The following is a 21,749-nucleotide window of genomic DNA, read 5'->3' on the forward strand; positions in this document are numbered from 1 at the left end:
TTAAATAATGATTTTCACTAAAAATACTTTTATTAAACTCTAGGGTTTTTGTTTTCTACTATAAACTCAGTTTTTGGTAACAGTTGATTAAGAATCTTTACTAATGCAACATGTACTCTTGAAATGGGATACTTGTGAATTTAACAGAAATTTATGCAGTTCTGGTATGTTCATTCATTCTCTACTTTTCTTCATGTGAGCTGAATTATTTCAGCAAGTGATTGTGAAGTTTGAGTCAGGACAACATTTCCTAGCAACATTTCCTTCTTCATAAAGAATAAATGCCAACTTGATGAAGTGCACCCACACAACTCTTGTCAGTGAAAGTGAATTCTGAGGTTATTAAAAGAGTCTGAAGGTTTTTAACATACTTTTTAAAGATGATCTTTAAGCAAAAGATGAAAATATTTTCCAGTATGTCTAATATTGATGACCTTCAGAGTAACATGTTACCATTAATGTTGTCCCATGGCAGATTCTCAGTGTTTCTTAAAAATAGTATATGCCATGTTTTTAAATGGGAATTTTACAACCCTCAGGATCTGAAGCAACTCAGATTGCTGCAGAGCTGTCAGTTTCTCTCTGACCTAAGAAGACAGTAATGATTTGGTTTTAACTTGGGAGGCTATTTTTGAGCTTGAGGAATACTTTCTGTGGAAAAAGTCTAAAAGAGTTCTTGGATCTTGGATTCAGTAGACTCCAAAATGCATGTATTTTTCCCCCAACCTTTCTTTCTTTCTTTTAATTTTTTTTTTATTTTAAGCTTTTGTGAAATTTGAGAAATGGAACAATTCCTCTCAGGTTTTGACCTTATTTTAAAAGTGCTTCTTATGTGAGATAAGTTTCTAAGATTGACAAGTGAAGTTCAGGTGGCAACTTCCCAGCTGATCTTTCTTCAAATATTGTATCTCAAAGTTCCTGAGAGCTATTAACAGTCTGAGCCTCCAGAGAGTGGTAAAAGAGCATGAAAGATTGTCTGCAAATGAAAGTGAGATTACTGTTAGAGTATTGCATGAGGTAGTGTGAAGTTCAAACACAAATTTATTGATTTGAAGATTCTGGTTAAATGGAAAATTCTCGTATACTCTTTTCAAAGATCAAGCTTGCTTTTCTGAGCCCAAGCCAGAGGCTAATTCAAAAAATCCCTCATTCACATTGTTTGCCTTCACTGCTGTGGATGATTTTGAGCGGTTGGTCCCTTTTAAGCATGAAACAAGCAGCAACATTATGAATTATTTGATAGCTCTTCTTCTCCCTCAAACTCAGATGCTGCTTCTGAATTCCCAGAATTGGTTCTACATGCTAAATTGTTAATAGTTTAACCCAGCTGGAATCCCAGCTGATAACTAGGTACCGTTGAGCAACCAGGACAAAATTGCATTTGTTCCTTCTTCTTGTTGCTTGTGAATGTTGTTGAGAAGGCTCACTAAAGTGAATCCAAAGCTGTAATGTCAAGCATTTAATGGAGCTTTTACATCTTCCAAAGTTTCACAAAGTATTAGTTTGCAGTTTACCTTTAGCAGTAGGGTGTAGATTCAACAACACCATCTCAAGCTAAAAGAAAAATGACACTAAGCAGAAAAGATCTGAGGCTTGACAAAGGTGTTGCTTTGCTTTGATACTTCCCAGTTTCAAAAGCCTCTTGAAACCAAAAGCCATACTACTAACATGGGAGACTTTCTTTAATATTTGAAAGCTCAGAAAATTAAAGCACTGACATAGGTATTTTTGTCTCCAGTAGCTTGCTAGCTGTTTCTTCCACATCCTCACTGGCAAATCAGTTTCATAATAGTTTTTCAAATGAAAACTGGACATGTTTCATCCATTGAATGCCCGTCCAGTTTCACTGACCAGCTTTGAGAAGCTGTTGAGTGTTGTGCAATAGATCACTTACCTTCTTTATAGCATTGGCTGGGCACTTAGAAAAAAGCTGCTGCATCAACTAAAGGACACAGTGATGCTTATGCATCTAAGAACCACACGCATGTAGTGCTTGAAAGGCAGCAGAGCAGAGACCATCTACGATGAACTGAGAAGTTGATGATAAGCTGTAGAGCTCTCAGATGAAAGTTAGATTTGAAGGAATCAGAAATAGCCATGTCCTAATTTGTATTCTGAAAAGCAGAAAAGTTTCAGTGGAAGAAAGCTCTGACTGGCTTTTTCCCAATGTGAGCTTTTTAATTTTAATGTGAAAAATATGTGTTTGTTCTGATAAGCAACTGAGAGTCTTTATGCATCTCTTGGTGCTTTTAATTAACTATTTTTATGAAATTGCAGGCAGATACATTAATTGAAATATTTTTAATTTCTAGGTCTCATCAGTTGCTTTTGAAGTTCCAGCAATTATAATTGTTAATGTACTTGGTCTTCCACAGATGCTTTTATCTACTTCCACAAATAGTTTTGTCTAAATATTATTGTTTGTAGGAAGACACTGTCTTAAAATCATGGAGTAAACTGTGCTTTTAAAATCTGTTTGAAAATGGATCTGGATGCATTCTGGATCTGGGATGTATAACACACCTTGGCTGCATCAGGGAAGTTGGGAGAGCATGGTCCAGGTGCAACTGGGCATGCTGTGTCAGGGAGAGGTCTCATATCTGCCTGGAGATCTGCATTCCTCAGCTGCACTACAGTGATGGCAATAGGAAGTCATTAAACATTGTGTGTGTGTGTGTCTGCGTTCACTGAAATTGTGCTCTTGCGGGCTGTGGGCCAGTTTTGTGTGGAGTCAGCTCAGCTGGGTTGTGACCTCTTTTTTGGCAGGGGTGAACAGCCTTTCCCAGTCACTGAGTGCCAACTCGCTGATCGCCAGCACGCTCATCTATCTTGACCTCTCAGGGAACGCGCTCCGCGGAGATGATCTCTCAGTAAGCACTTTCCTCTCCCTGGGGAGATAATGGATGGGTGTTTTCATTAGTGGTTGAGGGAAAGGCAAAAACCTTTTTGGCCTTTACTTCTGTACAGTTTTAGGAGGGATAGAAAATAACAATTTTATTTCTACTCTTCGGTATAAAGTTAGAGAACTCTACACCTAAACTAAACTAAACTAAAACTAACTAAACTAAATCCACATAATTTTGGCTTATGCCTTTAGTCTTTGGCTTCTACTGATACATGAGAAAAGTGCAAGGGTACCAGGTTTTTTTCAGTGGACTTACCATTCTTTCTGAATTCTGTTTGAAAGTGACAAAATGCCATTAAAAAGCTCTCATCGTCTTTATAATTATTAGAGTATTACAAATTTTTTATTGGAAGCAAATTATTTCTTTTTAACTTGTGAAGAATTAATTTGTTTTTCAATAATTTTGCTTGTATAAATAAATTTGTCCACCTCTTTGACACGTGCTGTTGAAACCTATGGTTCTTTGAAGAATGTAATTATTTTTTTGACACCTTTGTTCAGTTTGTCAATTTCCGTGAAGGTGGAGTTCTATTGCCTCCATAACAAGATCCACTTACTACTCAATTTGTATATATTCACTTTTTGACAGTTACATTTGCATTTCTCTTTCACATCAAAAGTTATGAGCATGTAGCTGTCAGGTTTTGAATTCTAAATATTGAACATATAGAAGATGCAAAACTATGGTCAACTAATCTTATCACTTAAAATGCAGTCAGATATGACTTTATGGCTTTTTCACACATCTTCCTTGCAGACTCATTAGCATATTCAGAGAACTAGCCTTTTCAAACATGAGGTGAAAGGGTCAGTGGGACAATGGGGTTTTAAAGGTAGCAAATTAATAGTTAAATGTAAGTAAAGACACACAGTGGTAATCCATTATCCAGTTATTCTCTGAGAGAACAACACAGTAAGGAGTGTAAAAATGAAAGGTAAAATAAAATGTAATAAATAAATCTTCAGCAGGCAGTGTTTTAAAAAACCTAGGGTCTACCTACAATAATTCAAGAAACAAATGCAGAAAGTGGAGCTTTTCTTAGCCTGTCAGAGGGATGGTTCAAAGATAAAGATCATTAATACTGAGGCCTCTTAATCTGTGGAATCGGTTTTCTAACAGGAGCAAGGAAATCCTGTAATTTAGCAATTAAAATAAACCCTAGGAAAGCATGGAAATTTTTGAAGTGGGGCCCTGTCTTTTATTGTAGGTATAGGGGCTAAATGACCTAATTTTTGGGAAGATGGATCTCTTAGAAATGTTAAGCGTGCACTGTTTGGCTGGATTTCATGTGGAGTTGTGCTTCCCACTTTTCTGTGAATTAGGTCACACTTTTATCTTTCTGTGTTGCTCTCTGAGACTAAAAAGAGCCCAAAATGAAACTGTGTATAGTAAGAAGTTTTACATATGTTAACATTTACATGAGATATTCCATACAGTACTGAAGCTATCAACGTTAAAATCTTGTTACCTGTTCTGTATTCTCCCTTAAACCTGTAATATACAGCTGATATTAATAACTAACCATGGACTTCAGGTGCAAATTAGTTGCTTCCCTCATGCTTAAAGGGTCTGGTTTTAACTTACAAACCAATTAGCCTTTCTGAAATGTTACAGCAGTCTGAGTGACATCACAAATCCTTGTTTAATTGTCATCTTAATTAGTTATCATCTGTTGTGAAAGTTTAATGCAATAACTTGAGACCTGTGCTTTAAGAGAAATGTTGGGTAAGTGTAGTCTGAGCTCCATTTTCCCACCATTTTTATAAAAAATGATAGCCTGCAAAGGTAAAACAGGTTGTAATGATTAGGTGAAGTTTCAGGTGATTTTATAGTAAAAGCCTAAAATGCAATGACAGGTAGTGATCCAGTTACATGTTGTCATAATATAAAAATTAACATCTGTAATTCTTTCTGTCCAATAATTATAGAGCCTGTACAATTTTTTGGCCCAGCCAAATGCCCTTGTTCACCTGGATTTATCCAACACGGAATGTGCGCTAGATATGGTAAAAACCAATTTTGTGGCTATTTCAATACCGAGGAAACGTGCCTCACTATCTATCCCTAGGTAGTTTTTTGGGTTAATATAAAGTAAAATGATTTGCCCTTATTTTGAACCAGGTGTGTGGAGCCCTCCTTCGTGGATGTCTTCAGCATCTAGCTGTCCTTAGCCTCTCAAGGACTCTGTTTTCTCACAGGTACAATTTAAATGTCATTACCCTCAACTCCAGTATTTTGGTTTATAATTTTGTGCACCCATGTCACACCTTTCTTTTCAAGAATAAATCTTAGACTTTTTTAATAAAGCCTTAGAAGCCTTAGTGCTCGATGAAATAGGTACTGTTTATTCCAAGCAAAATATTTTCTTTCCCTTTCTGCTCTTTGCTAAAGGTCTGTAAAGTAAGCTACCTTGTCTAATACATGTTTGTGTGATACTGATGCAGCAGAAAGTCTATATATATCTTTTGTCTCTAAAGGGCATAGCATCAGGCTTTGAAGTCTGACTTGATTCCTCTTTATGTATGATCTTTAAAGTTTGTATTTTTCGTGATTTCATGATGGTTACAAATGTTTTTTTTTTTCTTGTTTTGTCTTCTTCTGGGAGGAACTGCCTTTGCAAATCTTTGATATTGAACTTTTTGGTTTACTTTTTAGAGTACTTGCATTGTAGGAAATACTAGCTTCCATTTGAAGCTTTGGGTCCTTATCAGAGATGACACCTAACTGATGTTAATGTATTCTAGCATTGAGTAATTATTTCTAGTGGTGAAAAAGCAGTTTCAGGGTTTTGTTCATGTCCTTTTTGATCTTCTGCTTGTGAGATGTATGTTCACTGTTAACCAGACTTAAATGATCATTCTTTGTAGTTCACCAAACAGGAGGTAGACAGTAATGTCTTCTGTGCAGCAGTTGTGAGGATTGTTTGTTGAATCAACATTTTGATGACATTATAATTCTAAGTTAATTGAGAGCCACTGATTACAGAACTGCCTAAGGTAGAGCAATTAAACTGTAAAAGATCATTACATTTCTGATGGCTTGCATTCACTATTTATTGGAATGAGGAGTGTCTAAATGCTACTTCTTAATGAATTTGTTTACTTACAGAAAAGGAAAAGAAGTCCCTCCCTCCTTCAAACAGTTTTTCAGCAGCTCACTTGCTTTGATGCAGATTAACCTTTCAGGAACTAAACTCCCTCCTGAGCCTCTAAAGTAAGAATTTAATTTCATTTTCTCCTGTGCCTAAAACCTAGTTTGCATTGTTGTTATCCAAGTGCCTCATATTAAAAAGGAAAGAATTTTGCTTTCTTTTTTTTCCCCCATTGTACATTATTAATATTAGAAGAGTGAATTTTGTGATGGTCACACATTCATAAAGTGTTCTTTCCATCTCACAGTTGAGACTATTAATCATATTTTTTGCTCTGGGAATGTCACAGTTGTTTAGCTTCTGTCAGCATTTTTTTGGGGATATGTTTCTTTCTTTGTGGCTTACAAACAAAACTGTTCCACAGTGAAATGGGATTATAGGCTTGTGTGAGTGCCATTCCTTTGGGGACTGCATTATTGGAACAGCCATAATGAAATGGAACCTGTTGCAGTGTTTGGGAGGAGAAACATATTGCACAGAGCTATGTTCTCCTTTCGAGGGAGGAGACAATGGCAGCTGTTTCCAGGAATGCTAAGTGAAATGAGTCTTTTTGTTGTGTATCACCCAACCTGTGACTAACAGGCTCTGCAGGCTGAGGGAAATTGTGAAGCACTGTCACCCTTCTTGTGATGTGTGTGGATTTGAACTGTGTTGAAGTATTCAGACATGAAATTTAAAAGTGTGTTTTAAAGTCAGGATAGGCCTAGATAGATATCTAGTCTAGATAGACCATTCTGTAATTCTGGCAGAATATTAGTGTTTATTTGGCTTAATTAAAGAAAGGGCTCTTTTCAAAGTGTCATCTTCCTAACTACTACGTGTTAAGATGTCCATCACCTTATCCATGGCAGACACCTAGAGACGTTCAGTACCTATTTTGCAGTCCTAATATGGATATAGGTGCATGGATGTAGCCTTGTGTGGCTGGAAGCCTGCCTCCTGAGGGAGAACAGGGAGGGGGAATGGGGGGTGTCTAATGGATAGGAGTTGATGGCAAAATTGAAGATGTGGGCTGTAAAAAGTAGTTAGTGAGAATGGGAGGGAAAGCTTTTGGTACACTCTGGACAAAGCTAAGGGAGGGAAGAGTGGCAAGTGCAACAGCAGAAAGAGTAGTGTATGTACTTTTGGAGTGTTTTTTCTTAATGCAATTCAGTATTGAAAAGGGCAGTACAATATCACAGAAACACAGAATGGGTCAGGTTGGGAAGGACCGCAGTGAATCATTTGGTCCAGCCTCCCTGCTCAAGTAGGGCCATCCTACAGAACGTGGCACAGGATTGCGTCCATATGATTCTTGAATATCTTCAGTGGGGAGGACTCCACAACATCTCTGAGCAGCCTATTCCAGTGCAGGGTCATCTGCAAAGTAAAGTTCTTCATGCTCAGGTGGAACATCAGTTCCTGCCTGTGGCCTCTTGTCATGTTGCTTGGCACCTCCAAGAAGAGCCTGATGCTTAAGTTACATGTGCTGGATTGAAATCCACATTCAACTGCAGGAGCCATTTTAGCTCTGATCTTTCACTTTGTTCTGTGTGAAGCTCTTGGTTGTTTTCTTCTTACTCAGACGTTGCCAGTATTAGGAAGTGTTTAGAAGTATTAGATGTGCTTTCAAACAGAGAGCGATTTTTTGAAACACGATTGATTCTGATTAGAGCTATTGATCTTATGGTGAAGGGCAAGCAGCGAAGAAGAACAAGGATGATTGTGGCCAATACAGAAGAAGTATTGGTTTGACAGGAAAAAGAGAACACTCTGGGACATTGAATGTATCCCCAGAGATTAGGAAAGATGAGAAGCCCCAAACATTAAGGTTCATTAAGGTTCTCTTCTTGTCGTGTTGAATATCTCTTTTGGTATGAGGAATTTTAGCAGGTGAGAGCTGTACAGTTGCCTGTGCTCATGAAAGGTGTTACTACAGTAATATCCCCAAAACTTGTAACCCTTTGCCTGCCAGCTGGGCAGCAAATGGTATCTTCCTTGTCCTTTTCAGTCAAAATATGCATTAGCAAAAAATTGCTTCTGATAATGTTTAAGATAATCTGGCTCAATTTGATTGAATTGGGTTGGAGGGAGTTACTTGCCTGACTGGTGTTGGTGGAAGTAAAGAGGCAGTGATGGGGAGAGTAGGATGAGCTGAGAACAGAAAGCTCTTCCACTAGCACAAGAAAGGTCCAGAGAGGGGCATCTTTGCAAAATCCAGCTGGATGTGAATGGTCTCAGAGTGTCCATGCCACTCTCAGCTGTCTGGTGTTTCGGCATGGACTGCTTTTGTTTTGGTGACAGCATTCACCTCTGCCTAGGAGGTAGGACAGAAGCTGTTAATACTTTTTGGTAATTTCTGTGATGCTTTTTCTCTGACCTAAATTTTTCATTCAGTTTGAGCTGACTTGTGTCAACACACTACAGAGGACTATGATCTGCAGGACACCTTGCTTTACCTCTCAAACCCTACATGGCTTGACTAATCCACTTCAAAAATGTCCTGTGGAAGTTAATCTGGTGTTAAAAGGACTGAGGATGTGTACTGTGGGGAGCTGCTTAGCCTTTTGTTCTTAACTGCAAGAAATGACAAAACTTCTCCAGAACCATCAAGATCACAGTGTTGGTTAAACACAAGATAGAAACACTTCTTTTCAGGCAGACTTATTTGTAAGTCTTATTTGCCAAGACTTCAAGAGCACATGAGAGATAGCTTCAGGAAGGAAAAATTCAAAAACTATGGTGTATCATAATAGCACTTTCCCAGCTTCATTCATCAGCATATGTCAAAAAGCTTTTGGATTTGGAGCTGTCCAGTGACAAAGGAGAAGTTCCTGGTTTGTGTCCATGAACCAGAGCTCACCAAGTTGAATCTGGGACTCAAGATCAATCTTGCCTAGAGAAAAGAGATAAAACCTGACATCCTGAATCCAAGTTGCCCTAATTAATTGTTATTTGATTTCTTTATAGGCATCCTTTAGCTCTACAGTTGTGGCATCTTTAATTGCATGTGCTAACTCAGTGAATTTAAAGGTGTTGGTTAATCAGTGCAGTCTGTGAAGGACATGAACTTGCTTGGACAGTGTAAATCAAGCCTTTCCAGGGAATAGGTTTGCTGATAAAGCTGTACTACGAGGATGCCATGTGGTGGGTGGGGAGAGGGTATACCTTATACATAGATAATACAGTTAATGTTCCACTGCAGCTTGCTTGTTTTTTCACCATTTTTTGATGGAGGCAGTTAGTACTCTTGTCCTTGTTGAAGTGTAAGTTGGCATTTTTGTTGAATTTTACAGACATTGCCAAAAATTGTATTTTGATCTGTCAGTGCTGTAGCAAGTTTCTGATATGCTTTTAATGCAAATGCTTATTACAAGGCCAGTTCTTGCATTCTGCATCATGCACAGTTGATAAGACCTCTCCATGTGTTGCCATGTGTGTGATTTAAACATACTGGCCAAGTGTAAGCATAATATGTCTGGCTTCAGGCCCTGTGAAGGCTGGTGATTTTTTCATGATAAAGAATTGAGAAATAAGGGGATTTTCTTAGGGTGAACTTATAGGGAAAAGATTAGGGAAAAAACCACTTTTTTTTTCCTCTTCCTGTGAAAAGTGTACAACTGAAGCAGCACTGTCTATCTTCTTTTTTAATCTGCATGTTTTTAAGCTTGCGGTGTATTTTTTTTATGTCCTGGAAATGTTCAGGAAGCTCTTTGCAAACTTAGCATCAGCCAGACTGACTGAATAAAAAACATGTCTGGGTAAGAAAGATAGACAAGATCATGTAAAAATTTGTGAGAACTATTGCAGAACTTTCACTTCTCTCTCTCCCCCCACTGTATATTAATAGCTTAAGTAAATAAGCACAAGACATTTGCCTTTGTTAATAGGGAAGATCTGATTATACCTGCAGGACAGAAGATATAAATAAATTTAAATTAAAAGCCTGCCCAAGGCACACACGTTTCAAATGTAGCTTTGACACACTACTTGCATAGCAAGTGTGTAGACAAGTGGCTCATCAGAAGGGGTTGGTTTTTATCTCCATGCATCAGTCACTTGGTTAGCTGCTTTTGGCTGAAATGAAGTTGGAGAAGGAAGTCCTCCTGTTTCTCTGTTGAATTATTAATTCAAAGATGCATTTATTCTGAAGATATTATAAGGAATACACAGATTTTGTTTGTTCCTTCTCTGTTACACATACTGTTGTGCTTTCTGATTTGACAGTATTAATATAAGTGTGATATTAACACTAACTTTTAGATGTGGAAACAAACTTCTGTAAGACTTTAAAAGTGGATTTATGAAAACCGTAATTAGTCTCTACTTCATGTGTCTGCCAATCTGCCTAAAGGCAAAGGATACCATTGCATAGGAACATAATTTTAAAATCTGTAAATACTTGTTGGGTTGTGGAAGTGGAGAATTTTGTGATACTGGAACATGCTCCAGCCTTTGAGTGTCACAGGCATTGTGCCTGATTGAGATGGATGGCTGCATGGCATCTTGTCTATTTTAAAAACCTAATTTTTTCCTGGATTTTTGGAAAATCAGAGAGTTTGTATGGTTGTATGACAGAACACTCCATTTATAATCATTTGGTACTCTTTGAAAGCAAATGTTAAAGAAAATTCATCTCTGATGGATGTTATTAAATGTTGATGGTGCTTGAGAGTTTCTTCATTAGCCTTGCATCCCTGCAGTTTTTGAAGCTCCTGGAGTGTTCTAAGTGTGGCATGCTTGTGCTGCCATTGTCATTTAAGAAATAACTGCTCAGCTGGTGTTGCTTTGAAATGAGTCTTTGCATTATAGGTGTATTAACCTGTGATCACTTAGATGATGGTGTAAAGCTGCCCTTTATTTTTTTAAAATGGTTCTAAAATTGATCTTTTTCAGAGCGCTTTTATTAGGCCTGGCTTGCAATCACAATCTGAAGGAGGTGTCTTTAGACCTCAGTAGCTGTGAGGTAAGGAATATTTATCAGGATGTTTTCAAAATATGCAATGATTAGGCTTTAGAGGTCCTGTGAAATCCACTAGGTGAGACATTCTTCCTCTATAGTCAAAAGTTCTGGGAAAGGTGGAACTCAGAGAAACAGTTATGGTAAAAGTCAGGATGTGTCTTACAGCATCCTAAATAAGGAGCAAAGAGGTTCAAAGCACCTGATTAACAAAAGCCTCCTTGCAGTGCAGCTGTACTACACACTGAGCCAGCCTGTTGGATGCTTGGTAGCTTCTGCTCTCTGGTGGTGTGAAATTAGGATTTTCCAAGGTGCTTAAATTTGAACAGCTCAAAGGAAGCTGCATGCCCTGAAGGCATGTCAGTGGTTCCATTGTCTTCCTTCAGAACCAAAGACATGCCTCCTCTTCTGCAGGTTTGCTTTTTAACCTTGCTTTTTAACCTTGGCAGAGATTCCGTTTTCCTGATCAATTAATCAATTCAAGCCAATAAGGAACTTTGGTAGAAGTTACTAACATAAGAAGCAGTGTAAAAGTGGCCTCAAGAATAAGTAAGAACAATTGTGGCAACTTATTTGCCTTGTTTGCTCTTGCTTTGCTGTGCACTCCTTTTTCCCAGGGTTGCCCATACTCTTGCAGGGTGATTTCTGTGTGGTTACAACAGAAGGAGAAAAGATCAGACACAGCCCTGGGGAGATACTTGAGGCAAAGTCATTTTATAGAGAGCTGTGTGGTGGACTCTTGCCAAAACCAACATGAACCAGTTTGGGCTCAGGCCTTCTCTGACTTCCCCATTTTTTAAGCTGCAAAGAAAGCCTCCCATTTGTTAGATATTTCCAAGGCCATCTGAGTATTAGCTGTTCTAGAGGTGCCTGCAAATACAGTGGCTTCCCTTTGAGTAGAGAACATTCAATATTGACAGCTATGTTGAAGTGCAGTAATCCTTGCTTTTAGGTTCGTGGTCAATTGCTTTTGAAATGTGCACAGATTTCTTTATGAAGGAAAAAAACAAATAATTGTTAATGCATATCATAGTTTTTGATATTTTAGACTTTTTGAAAAATACTACTTTGAAGATCACTACATGTAAATTGCAAATACAAAAGCTTTCAAGACAAGCACGTATGCGTCTGACTTCTGAGTAGAGGGATCAGACAGATGATAATTTGTCTTTCAGAGGAAGGAAGGGAAAAGGGAGGAGTAATTAATGTAATAAAAATTAAGTCCTATGATCATAGCCTTAAATGAATAAATCAATAAAACACAAATATAAGTAGTGAGAGTATAAATTAGCATGTAAATCAACAAGGGCTGACAGGAGAGAAAATACTACCCTTTCATGAAATTACACCCAGGATGGGGTTTGAAAGAGCCCTTCAAGGGGCAGTGAGATTTATTGGACACCAAAGCACATGTGGTCATGGCTGACTCTTGTGGCAGAAAGGAACGAAACCTGCCCAACTCAGTGTTGCATTCCTGTAGCTGGTCCCTCCAAATTGACAGCACTTCCTTAGATCCTTCCCTTAACATTTTTTCTCCCATCACTGAGCTTTATCCATTCTCATATGCTTTGGAAAGAAGTTATGCTTCCACCAGCAGGGAAGTTGATGTGCCAGCAGCTGGGAGTGCTCTCAACAGGCCCAGCACCTCAGGATCCTGCTCCACCTCTCCCTGACCCTCTGGGATCTGGGCAGGGTAATCTACACCCAGAAAGAGAGCGGTGGGAAGCTTGGAGCCAGTCACCACTACTCCCAGTTCCTGCAAGCACACTCTGCTAGGGGGCTATAAAGCTGATGCTTCAGCTTTGCCCTCTTCTTTCCTACATCAGGCAAGCTGTACTCAAGTATGGAAGGATAAATCTGTGTTCCTTCCCTCTCCCACCATTTTTCATTTGCTCCCATAATTTTCTGGTATATTATCTCTAAGCTTAATCATTTTCTATTGCTTGTTTGGTTGTTTTTGTTTTTGTTTTTTAATTATTTTTACTATGAAAATTACATTTTTATTTCTACCTGCTCAGCACTGATGTATTTCACTCTTTTCCCTTCTGCTTCCCTTAGCTTGGTCACTGTGTAAGTACCCTTCATGCTTTACCTTAATTGTTAAATCAGTTAGCAGCTTTGTTTGCCCTTCCCGTATTGTTACCTCATAGCTTTGAACACACTTGGCATTTTTAATTGTAGAAGGGTTATTCTTCATTTTCTGAAGAGCTTTTCTTTTTAGTCTCAGAACTTTGTCATATGGAAGTGTTGAAGAGGGTCTTTTTGTCAGTATCACAATCCTCATTGACGAGCAGCACTTCAGTTAATCTCTGCTTTTATATATATACTTATGTGCATAATATTTTAACACAGTTGCAGCAAATTGTGATCCTGAAAGTGAAGTTTTTTGTCATCACTTTTAGATTAAGTAGATATCACCATTTGTGCCTATGAAATGTTTATATATTTTAAATTTTGAATGTAGAGTTATCTGGTACAAGATTGAAAGCTACTCCTGAAAAATTGTCCACTTCAGCCCTCAAAGTATATATAGCCATAAGCATTTGGATTGTGTTGTGAATATAATATTAGTGTATAGAACTTTACCCTACCAACAGCCAATCCAGTTCCACATATGATCTGCCACTTCTATAGATTCTGCAATAGTAGATGTGACTCTGTGTAAAATGGTTGTCTTGTGGTGGGCCACACTGAGAGAGCAGAACAAAGCAAAACTGAATGATTTTGGCTTTCATACAGCAAGTGCTATAACTGCTCGGACCAAAATAAAGTTGAGTTAAATTTTAAATTTAAATTTGCAGCACTTCTGGCCCAAATACAGCCTGTAATATGGCTACTTATTGAGAGGATGAGGTGAAGGATAGGCAAGCTTTGATTTATGGAGAGGGGGACAGGTGCCTTATGTTCTATACTTCTTGCACTCCATATATGATTTCTAATTTAGGTGTTACCTTTGTCCACCATCCTCCAAATACTCAGGTCAAGTTATTCAGCTGCTTGTTAGCTCATCACATAACTCAAACTTCCAGAAAAGTGCCAAATCAAGTCTTCTGAAAAATGCTTTTAGAAGGCATTTGTGGCTCTTTATAGCATGGATAAAAGTTGATGGTCCACAGAAGTATCAGCAGGTTGATTCAGGATATTTACCCAAGTCAACTAAGTAAAACACTAAACAGTTTTTATGCACGGGAGGTGAAAAAGCTTTGAAGAAGTTTGAAAAAGCTTTCCATTCTTTTTGAAGCGAATGACATGAAAGCAGAAAACATAAAAATAAAATTTCCATAGAATTTTTTCCCACTTTAGCTAAGGTCTTTTACTGGGGGATGTTTATGAAGTGAATACATCTTATATTAATGTGTATAGCTGCAAAAAATAAGGAAATGCTTTTGCTCCTTTGGAAAAAAAGTTGTGTTAATTCAGTAACGTTAGTAAATAAGTGTTTAAGATTTCATAACTTTAATTCTTAATGTTGATGTTTTCTCCTAGAACATTTCATTTTTTTTTTAATTAAATCCTGACATTTCTTTTATAGTCATGTAGTATTTCAGATTAATTATATCATAATTGATACTTTGCAGCCAGGCATATTTGTTATCATTGCAGTTTTTTTTCTTTCGTTGCTATTTCTTAAGAATAACTATATTACCATTTTCTCTTGTTTATGGTCTTTTATGGCTGTTTTACAATTGGAATATTTGAATTTTCTTTTCAGTGACAGGGAGACATAATTTGAACTGGTTTTTTTTATTATTATTTTTATTTTTTTTATGTCCCCTGCTAATCTTTGAAATGAGGACCTTAGCATTGTGCTAAGAGCTGGAAGAAGATGCTCACTGTGAGGCCTGACTGTAGGGAGTTCAAGGGTGCCAGTGTTGCAAGCCAATAAGCTGGTCTAAGCTTGTTTTGGTGGTTTTTTTGATCACCAGACACTAGAAATGTTCATATAGAGAATGCTCACCCCAATCTTTCATGCACTGCCCAGCACGAGTGCTAAGGATTTTCTGTGTTTAACCATTTAGATATTTTCCTGATTTAAAGGCTGAGAGGTAGTTTCAAGAGAAAGGAGAGTCCCTTTTCTCAGCTGTATGCAAATACTGAGAGTAAGGAGGAGAACAGTAGGAATGTGTGCCTAGGCTGTCATTTTGATGTCTATAACTTCTTCTGTTGCTGTTGTTTTTGCTGCTGCTAGTGCCTTCTGTATTCACAAAGCTCCTTCCACTGTCTTCTGTGTGATCTTGAAACCATAACTAGTTTGCAAAAATGGATGATGTTTTGTCTCTAGTTAAGATCTGGAGGTGCACAAGTCTTGGAAGGATGCATAGCAGAAATACACAATATAACCAGCCTAGATATTTCAGACAATGGTAAGTACACAGAAGAGGAACGGAGGGTCGTTCAAGTCAATAAATGCTTTTTGTTTCAGCTCACAGTGTAACCAAGGATGGTTGCTCTTGCTTTGTGATGATTTGCCATGTTGGTGATGGAAGTGTCTCACACCAAGACTTCTTAGAAAGAAATGTTGAAAGATTAACTGTATCCTCAAAAGTTTGTTGTTTGAGATCAATGTAACACAGCAGAATAAAATAATAGCACCAAGATCATATTATATCCAGAGTAAATTTGGCTTAAGTACAAGAGGATTAGAAGCTGAATGAGAATTGGAAGTGTAATGAAAGAACAAAGGGAAAGGTCTGGTACAGAATGAAGCTGAGGGGAAAAAAATGGAGCAAAGAGCCAACAGCTTTAGGTCAGAAAAGGCCTGCTTGAATCTTTGGAAAAGTCTTTGTATATTTCTGCTTTGGTGTCTTTGTGCTTCCTAGCACAGATATTCCTGGGAATATGATCTGGCTTCTCATCTTGCAGATTCAAGCTGTAGATGTATGTACTGTAAGAATTCACCTGCTGTGTTTGCCCCTCTATCAGCCAAATGCAGAAGTATTTCAGATTCCCAGTATAGTGGAATTGATGCCTTGAGAGGCTACCTGGAAGAGAGGTTAGACAGAGTTAAAGGAATAAAGTAGGTATTTATTAGAAGGCCTTCAAAGGATACGCCTTGGGCAGTACAAGAGTCCAGATGAGGCTACACCCAAGATGGATGCAAGATGGATGACCAGTTACAAGTTTTCACACTTTTATAGGTTTTGGTCCATTTACATATTGGGGTTAATTGTCCAATTACAGCTTCAGGCTCTGAAGTCACATCCTCCCAGACTGCTCTCCTCAATTTGCTGCTGTTTATACTTTTTGGGCCTTAGGATGCAATGGTGTCAGCTGGAAAAAGATTGTTGTGTCTAACTATCCTGTGAGGAGAACTTGCTAACACCTTATATGAAGTTCAGTCACACACTAAGGCAGTACAGAATCTGGAAAGTATGTAAGCTAAAACCTAAGGCATCAGAATGCCCAAGAAGGGTTGGATGGACAAGTAGAAAGCTTTGAGAGCTACTGATTCAGCTTAGTTATGCAAAAAGATTTATTTTTATAAATAAGGATAGATATTTGAAATCTAAATTATGCTGTGAATCTGAATTCTAAATAATTGTAATCTAGCTAGTGGACTCCTCAAATACATAATAGTATTTGGGAATACTAAAGTTATTTTTCTTTTGCTCAGGAGTAGAATAAAATCTGCCTTGTTTTTCAGGTCATTTTATTAATAGTCTGTTATGTTAGCCTTTCTTGCTGGATTTTGAAGGCTTAGAAATATTGTTAGTACACAGCTCTACTAGGACTAGTGATTAGCATTGTTTCAGAGTTCTCCAAAGAACTTCAAACTCTGCCTGACTGTGCGAGGAACTACCCTTGGGTGATTGGACTGTGCATAAGGGACTGAATTCTCTTCTGTGTTTCTGAGAGGTGCCTTTAATAGCTGATTAGCATGGAGATTAAAAGGGTTTATTTTAGGTAAAGTGTTTATTCTCATAGAAAAGCAGAAGCACTAATGAGAAAAAGATTTAAAGATAAAAGAATGGAAATTTTTCTACACATTTTGGAAATTAGTACACTGATACAATTACTTGAATGAATATAGCATCGATAATTAGCCCTGGTCTGGGTCTTTTGTGAAAATGTGTTTTAATTCCTAATCTAATCTGATTCTTTACAGGCCTAGAATCTGACCTCTCAACCCTTGTAGTCTGGCTTAGTAAAAACCGATCGATAAGACACTTGGCATTAGGCAAAAACTTTAACAACATGAAATCCAAGTAAGGATTTTCTTTCTTTTAAATAACAAGAGAGTGGATTAGGAGAAACTGCTGATTTCATCATCTTCCTAACTTTTCTTCCCTCAGAAATCTCACTCCAGTACTTGATAATTTAGTTCAGATGATTCAAGACGAGGATTCAGTGAGTATCTTTCTGCCTACTATCATCATGTGTATTTGTACCTTCACAGTCTATTTCTGATAATTTTCTTCGCTGTGTTAATGTACTGCATAAAATCTGATCACAGCCCTGCAACAGATACATCCAACATTTTGGGGTTTTTTGGTTGGTTTTTTTTTTCAGATTGTAATTTGGATTAATTTGTGGCATGTAGGTGAACATTTTCTAAGGATAGTCTTAGGATCTGTGATTGTTGAAAAATACTAATTTTAAATAGTTGGATGTGTGTAACCTAGTTATTTACAGCCCTTTTGGCAAAATTTCCAGAACTTTTGTGTCCTGATAAGAGATTACAATATTAGTGTTCTCAATAACATTTTTTAAAAAATTTATTTAATGCATTATTTCCTGATAGCTGTTCTTGGGTATTAACTTTTTTTTTTCCTTGACAAAATGCAAGGTCACTGCCGTGATCTCTCAGAACTCCTTCCTTCTTCAAAAGATGTAAATAAACCATGCACTGTGCTGCTTTTTACTTCTCTTAATCATGGGAGCAATTTCATAAAACCTTTTCAGGGTAACTTGCTGGGATGCTTGCCCACTTTCTTAATTTCTGCTCTCTTTTGTGGTTCTGAAAGACTTTTGTGGTTGAATTTGTGTTCTTGCCTGTTCTTGTCATCCTAGTTTTGGTTAGAAGAGGATCTTAAGATACTCGGTTAATCTCATGCTTGTCAATCTTTATTAACCTACTCTTAGTCCTTTCTTACTCCCTAATTTCCTGTGCAAGTACCAAGCAAGCTTTCCTCATTCTCCAGGGACAGCTGACTGTAGACTCAAGTTGTCTGAACACCTGCTATTTCCTGTTGTCTTTATTGTCTCACCTCCAAGTTCGCGCTCTCCATGTTAACTGCTTGGCTATCTTCTCCTCCCATCTGTGCATGAATTCTGGCAGTTTTAACCAGGATTTCCAATGTCTCTTTCCTTGCAAGGTCATTAGACTCATATTAAGTGTTCCCTTTTTCTTAGTTCTTAATTGTATTTGAAGTATTTGAATTGTATTTGATTTATTAAATTAGTTGTCTATGCTCTTTCTGCCCTGCCCTCTTGAAAGGGATTAGTGGTACTGGTGTTTTCTTGACTCTGTGCCTTCCTCCACATGTTATTCTTTAAAACACAGAGTGCTGGTGTGGCATGCTGAAGTTCTGCATACAGATACCAAAACTCATTCTAATTGAGGTAACACCTGAAATGAAGGCACCTTAATAAAAGTCCTTGTTTGCACGAGTTAGATGTAGGGTTGTGTTAGATAACATATTGGTGGAACTCTGTGTTCCTTCCTGTACCAAACTAGCCTTTTTGTTTTATGCTGTGTGACCACCTCCTTCTTCTCTGCCTCTAAAGGGAATGCTGCAGGAGTGCCTTCCTCTTCTCTCCTTTTCTTTTGGATCCTGTACTGAGGATTTAATCAGATAGCACCTGCTTCTTCTTTGTGGGCATTTGTCTCTGTCCTGCCCTGTTTCTCAAGCTTATCCTTTCACAGCTGTCCTGAAAAACGGAATCACAAGGGAATGTAATTTAGTATGTTTTCTATTTCCATTATTCCTTTGTTCTGTTTCAGGTGAACCTTTTTTCCCCACTCAGACCATATCCTAAAACACATCATCAACACACTCTCTGTCCTTTCAGTACCCAAATCATCTTCTCAAACACACTGTTGGGGGTTTTCCCCTATTTCATGACTCTCCTTTTCATACTATCTTTTCTTTAGAACAGAAATTCCAACTTTGACTGTATTATTTCTATATAAAGTGTTACAACCTCCTGTTTATCTTTCCTGGCTTCTGTTTTTGAAGCTTCCAGGTCATAGGAAGAAGTAACTGCTGAATTTTGTGTGTATCATTCCTGCAGCTCTCTCTCCTTTATATCATTGGCTTCCACTTCTTGCATTCCTTTTCTTTTCAGCCTGTGGGTGACATCATTTGTTGTTCCACTTTCTGGCTTTTACACTATTCACTGGTCAGATGTGTTCCTGTATTTCTTACCCACCATGTTTTCCTGACCTGATCTACACAATGTGTTCTCATCCTGTTTTCAAACAGTGTTATAATGAAATAATTCACCAAAAAGTTCTTTTATTTAGGTACTTAAAATAACTGTCTCTCCTTCATGTCACGCATTAACACTTGGGATATAGCATATGATCCCTTTTGAGGTTACCCTACCCCTGCCTCTTCTTTCCTCATGTTCTTTTCTCTTGCTAATCCTCTTCACAACAAGGAATCTTGTTTTTTTCTCTCTCATCAAGCACTAAAATCAGCATGAACCATCTCCTAGCAGCAAAAGAGTTGAGGACAGACACTGTAACACTGTGGGAAAAATGTGTTGCAGAAAGCTGCCTAGGATTGTCCTTAACTGTATCTCAATGCTTGGAAAATTATTTTAAATCTCTAGCTATTTAGATTTGGTTTTGAATTTTATATGGGGTGGTCCTCATTCTACCAATACTTTGCATTTGCTGCCCCAGGACATTAAAAAGTTAAGGTGCAGTTGGAGAGACCCAGGTTGCCCAGAGCACACTGCCCAGCAAATTGTCTGTGTGGAAAGCTGAAGGTTTCCATGAAGCTTTAATCTAAAATAATCCTTTCTAAATGCTTCTTCATGTATTTATGCACACTTTAAATAGCTCTGTTGCTGTGTTAATGTGAGTCATGAGTGAAATGATTTAAACAATCAGTGGCTTGGTTCTGTGACTGTTAAAATAGAGTGATATCCAAGTGTAATTCTGCACAATTCAAAAGCAGTAGTAGTAACCTACATAGCAGAACTTCACAGGTGTTCTATATAAACAAGAATGTAACATTTACATTCATTTTTTGTGTTCTTTTCATGTCTTTTCTATTTAAGTACGTGCTATACTGTGCAGACTATTATAATGTATTCTTACTGTGCCATTCCTTTTCTTGTTGCAAAAATTGATGTTGCACTGCAGGTACACAGTGCTGTTACTCAGAGTGGCAATCACTCCTGCATAGGTGCATTGGATTTCTAGTGATGAGCATCTTTAGCTGTTAGTTCAGTGTTTGGTCCAGAAATGGCTTTTTGAGGGTTTTTACAACATTCTTGTTCATAGGAAAAACAAATTAGCTTGATTTAATTCTTAGGGTTTTTTTCCATCAGAAGTATGACTGAATCCATGACTAAAATCATACAATTTCTAATTGTATATTTGTAGTTCGAGAATTCCTCTTCCTTAAAAAGGTTGTGTTAAGGCATCTTCTCTGTATTGCCAAAGTACCACCAAAGTTTTCTGTAGCAGGGACATTGAAAGTGCTCCTTAGACTTCTGTTTTCTCAGTGTCTATCTGAAACTATGAAGTTGTTAAAAGAAGTAAGTGTTTGTAGAGAATTGCCCATATTTGTGGGGGATTTGGTTTTGATGTTTCTTTTTTTTGTTTGTTGGCTGATGTTTTATTTGAGATTTTTGGTGCAATGATCAGATAATTTAAGGAATATTTAGATGGTGCATAGCTGTCAATCCTGAAAGAGCACAGTACAGAAGCATTTTCAGTCATATACTGTTTTGGCAAAGTGTTGGAATGCAAGAAGTTTTAGAAAAATCATGTGGGAGGGATCACCTGCAGCTCAGTTACTCCAATGCCCATTTCTAAAGTGACACAGGAGAAACAGAATCAGTGTCACACTCACAAGTTCATTGCTGATTTCTCCTAGTGCTGCGTGGTGCTGCTTTACCAGGAATCTGTCAGCAAAAGGGCTTCTCAGACTTCTGTCAAGAGCTCTTAAGTGCCATTCTAAATGTGATGTTAATATTTTTATGTTAATACTGCTTTTAAATTCTTAATAATTCTTTACACACTTCTTCATGTCGTGCAATAAAATTGAAAAACAGACGGATTAAGGGCATTAGCATAGTAATTTAATAACTTCCATTTAAAATAAAACCAGCATGTGGCTTGTGTTATTGTTAGGCTTTTTAATTATAAACCTGCTGTGCCTCCAAATTTTTGTGCTTTTCCTCACTAGTAAGTGCATTTCTTATTGTTGCAAGTTTTTTGGTTATCACTGTAATCCAGTGGTGTCTGGAAGGTAGGATCCCATTGTATAGCAGGTATGATGCAAGCACCTTTGACCCTGGAAGGTGTGCACAGTTTGGTTGGTTTATTTTCATTAATCTGTTATGAGATGTTGATTTTCCTATGCAGGCAATTTGGGGATTTTAGGTTCTGAAGGTTCATCTTCCAATATGTGCCTAAGTGGGTGCATAATGACAATACACTCCTCTCAAGTATGGACTCACACTTGAGCAAGGGAAATGCTTTGTGGAGTCCTCATTCATCACCAAAGGCAAATTACACTTTCAGGAGCTGTAATGTCTATGCAAGGCATGGGGATAGATTGGCTGTGGTTCT

At 37.7% G+C, this 21,749-nt stretch overlaps 1 protein-coding gene across 5 annotated transcripts in view; it reads left to right on the forward strand.

Moving 5' to 3' along the window:
- Nucleotides 1-21,749, forward strand: part of CARMIL1 (capping protein regulator and myosin 1 linker 1) — a 192,027-nt gene that overhangs the window by 107,461 nt on the left and 62,817 nt on the right. For all 5 annotated transcript variants that reach the window (XM_086894882.1, XM_086894910.1, XM_086894899.1 and 2 more), the window contains 8 exons: nt 2,767-2,870; nt 4,835-4,912; nt 5,028-5,104; nt 6,015-6,119; nt 10,933-11,002; nt 15,279-15,360; nt 17,103-17,202; nt 17,290-17,344. In XM_086894882.1, the coding sequence (XP_086751008.1) occupies nt 2,767-2,870; nt 4,835-4,912; nt 5,028-5,104; nt 6,015-6,119; nt 10,933-11,002; nt 15,279-15,360; nt 17,103-17,202; nt 17,290-17,344 (671 nt within the window). The remainder of the gene's footprint in view (nt 1-2,766; nt 2,871-4,834; nt 4,913-5,027; nt 5,105-6,014; nt 6,120-10,932; nt 11,003-15,278; nt 15,361-17,102; nt 17,203-17,289; nt 17,345-21,749) is intronic.

This window comes from Cyanistes caeruleus, chromosome 1 (genome assembly GCF_971803275.1).
Source record: "Cyanistes caeruleus chromosome 1, bCyaCae1.hap1.1, whole genome shotgun sequence".
Taxonomy (NCBI): domain Eukaryota; kingdom Metazoa; phylum Chordata; class Aves; order Passeriformes; family Paridae; genus Cyanistes; species Cyanistes caeruleus.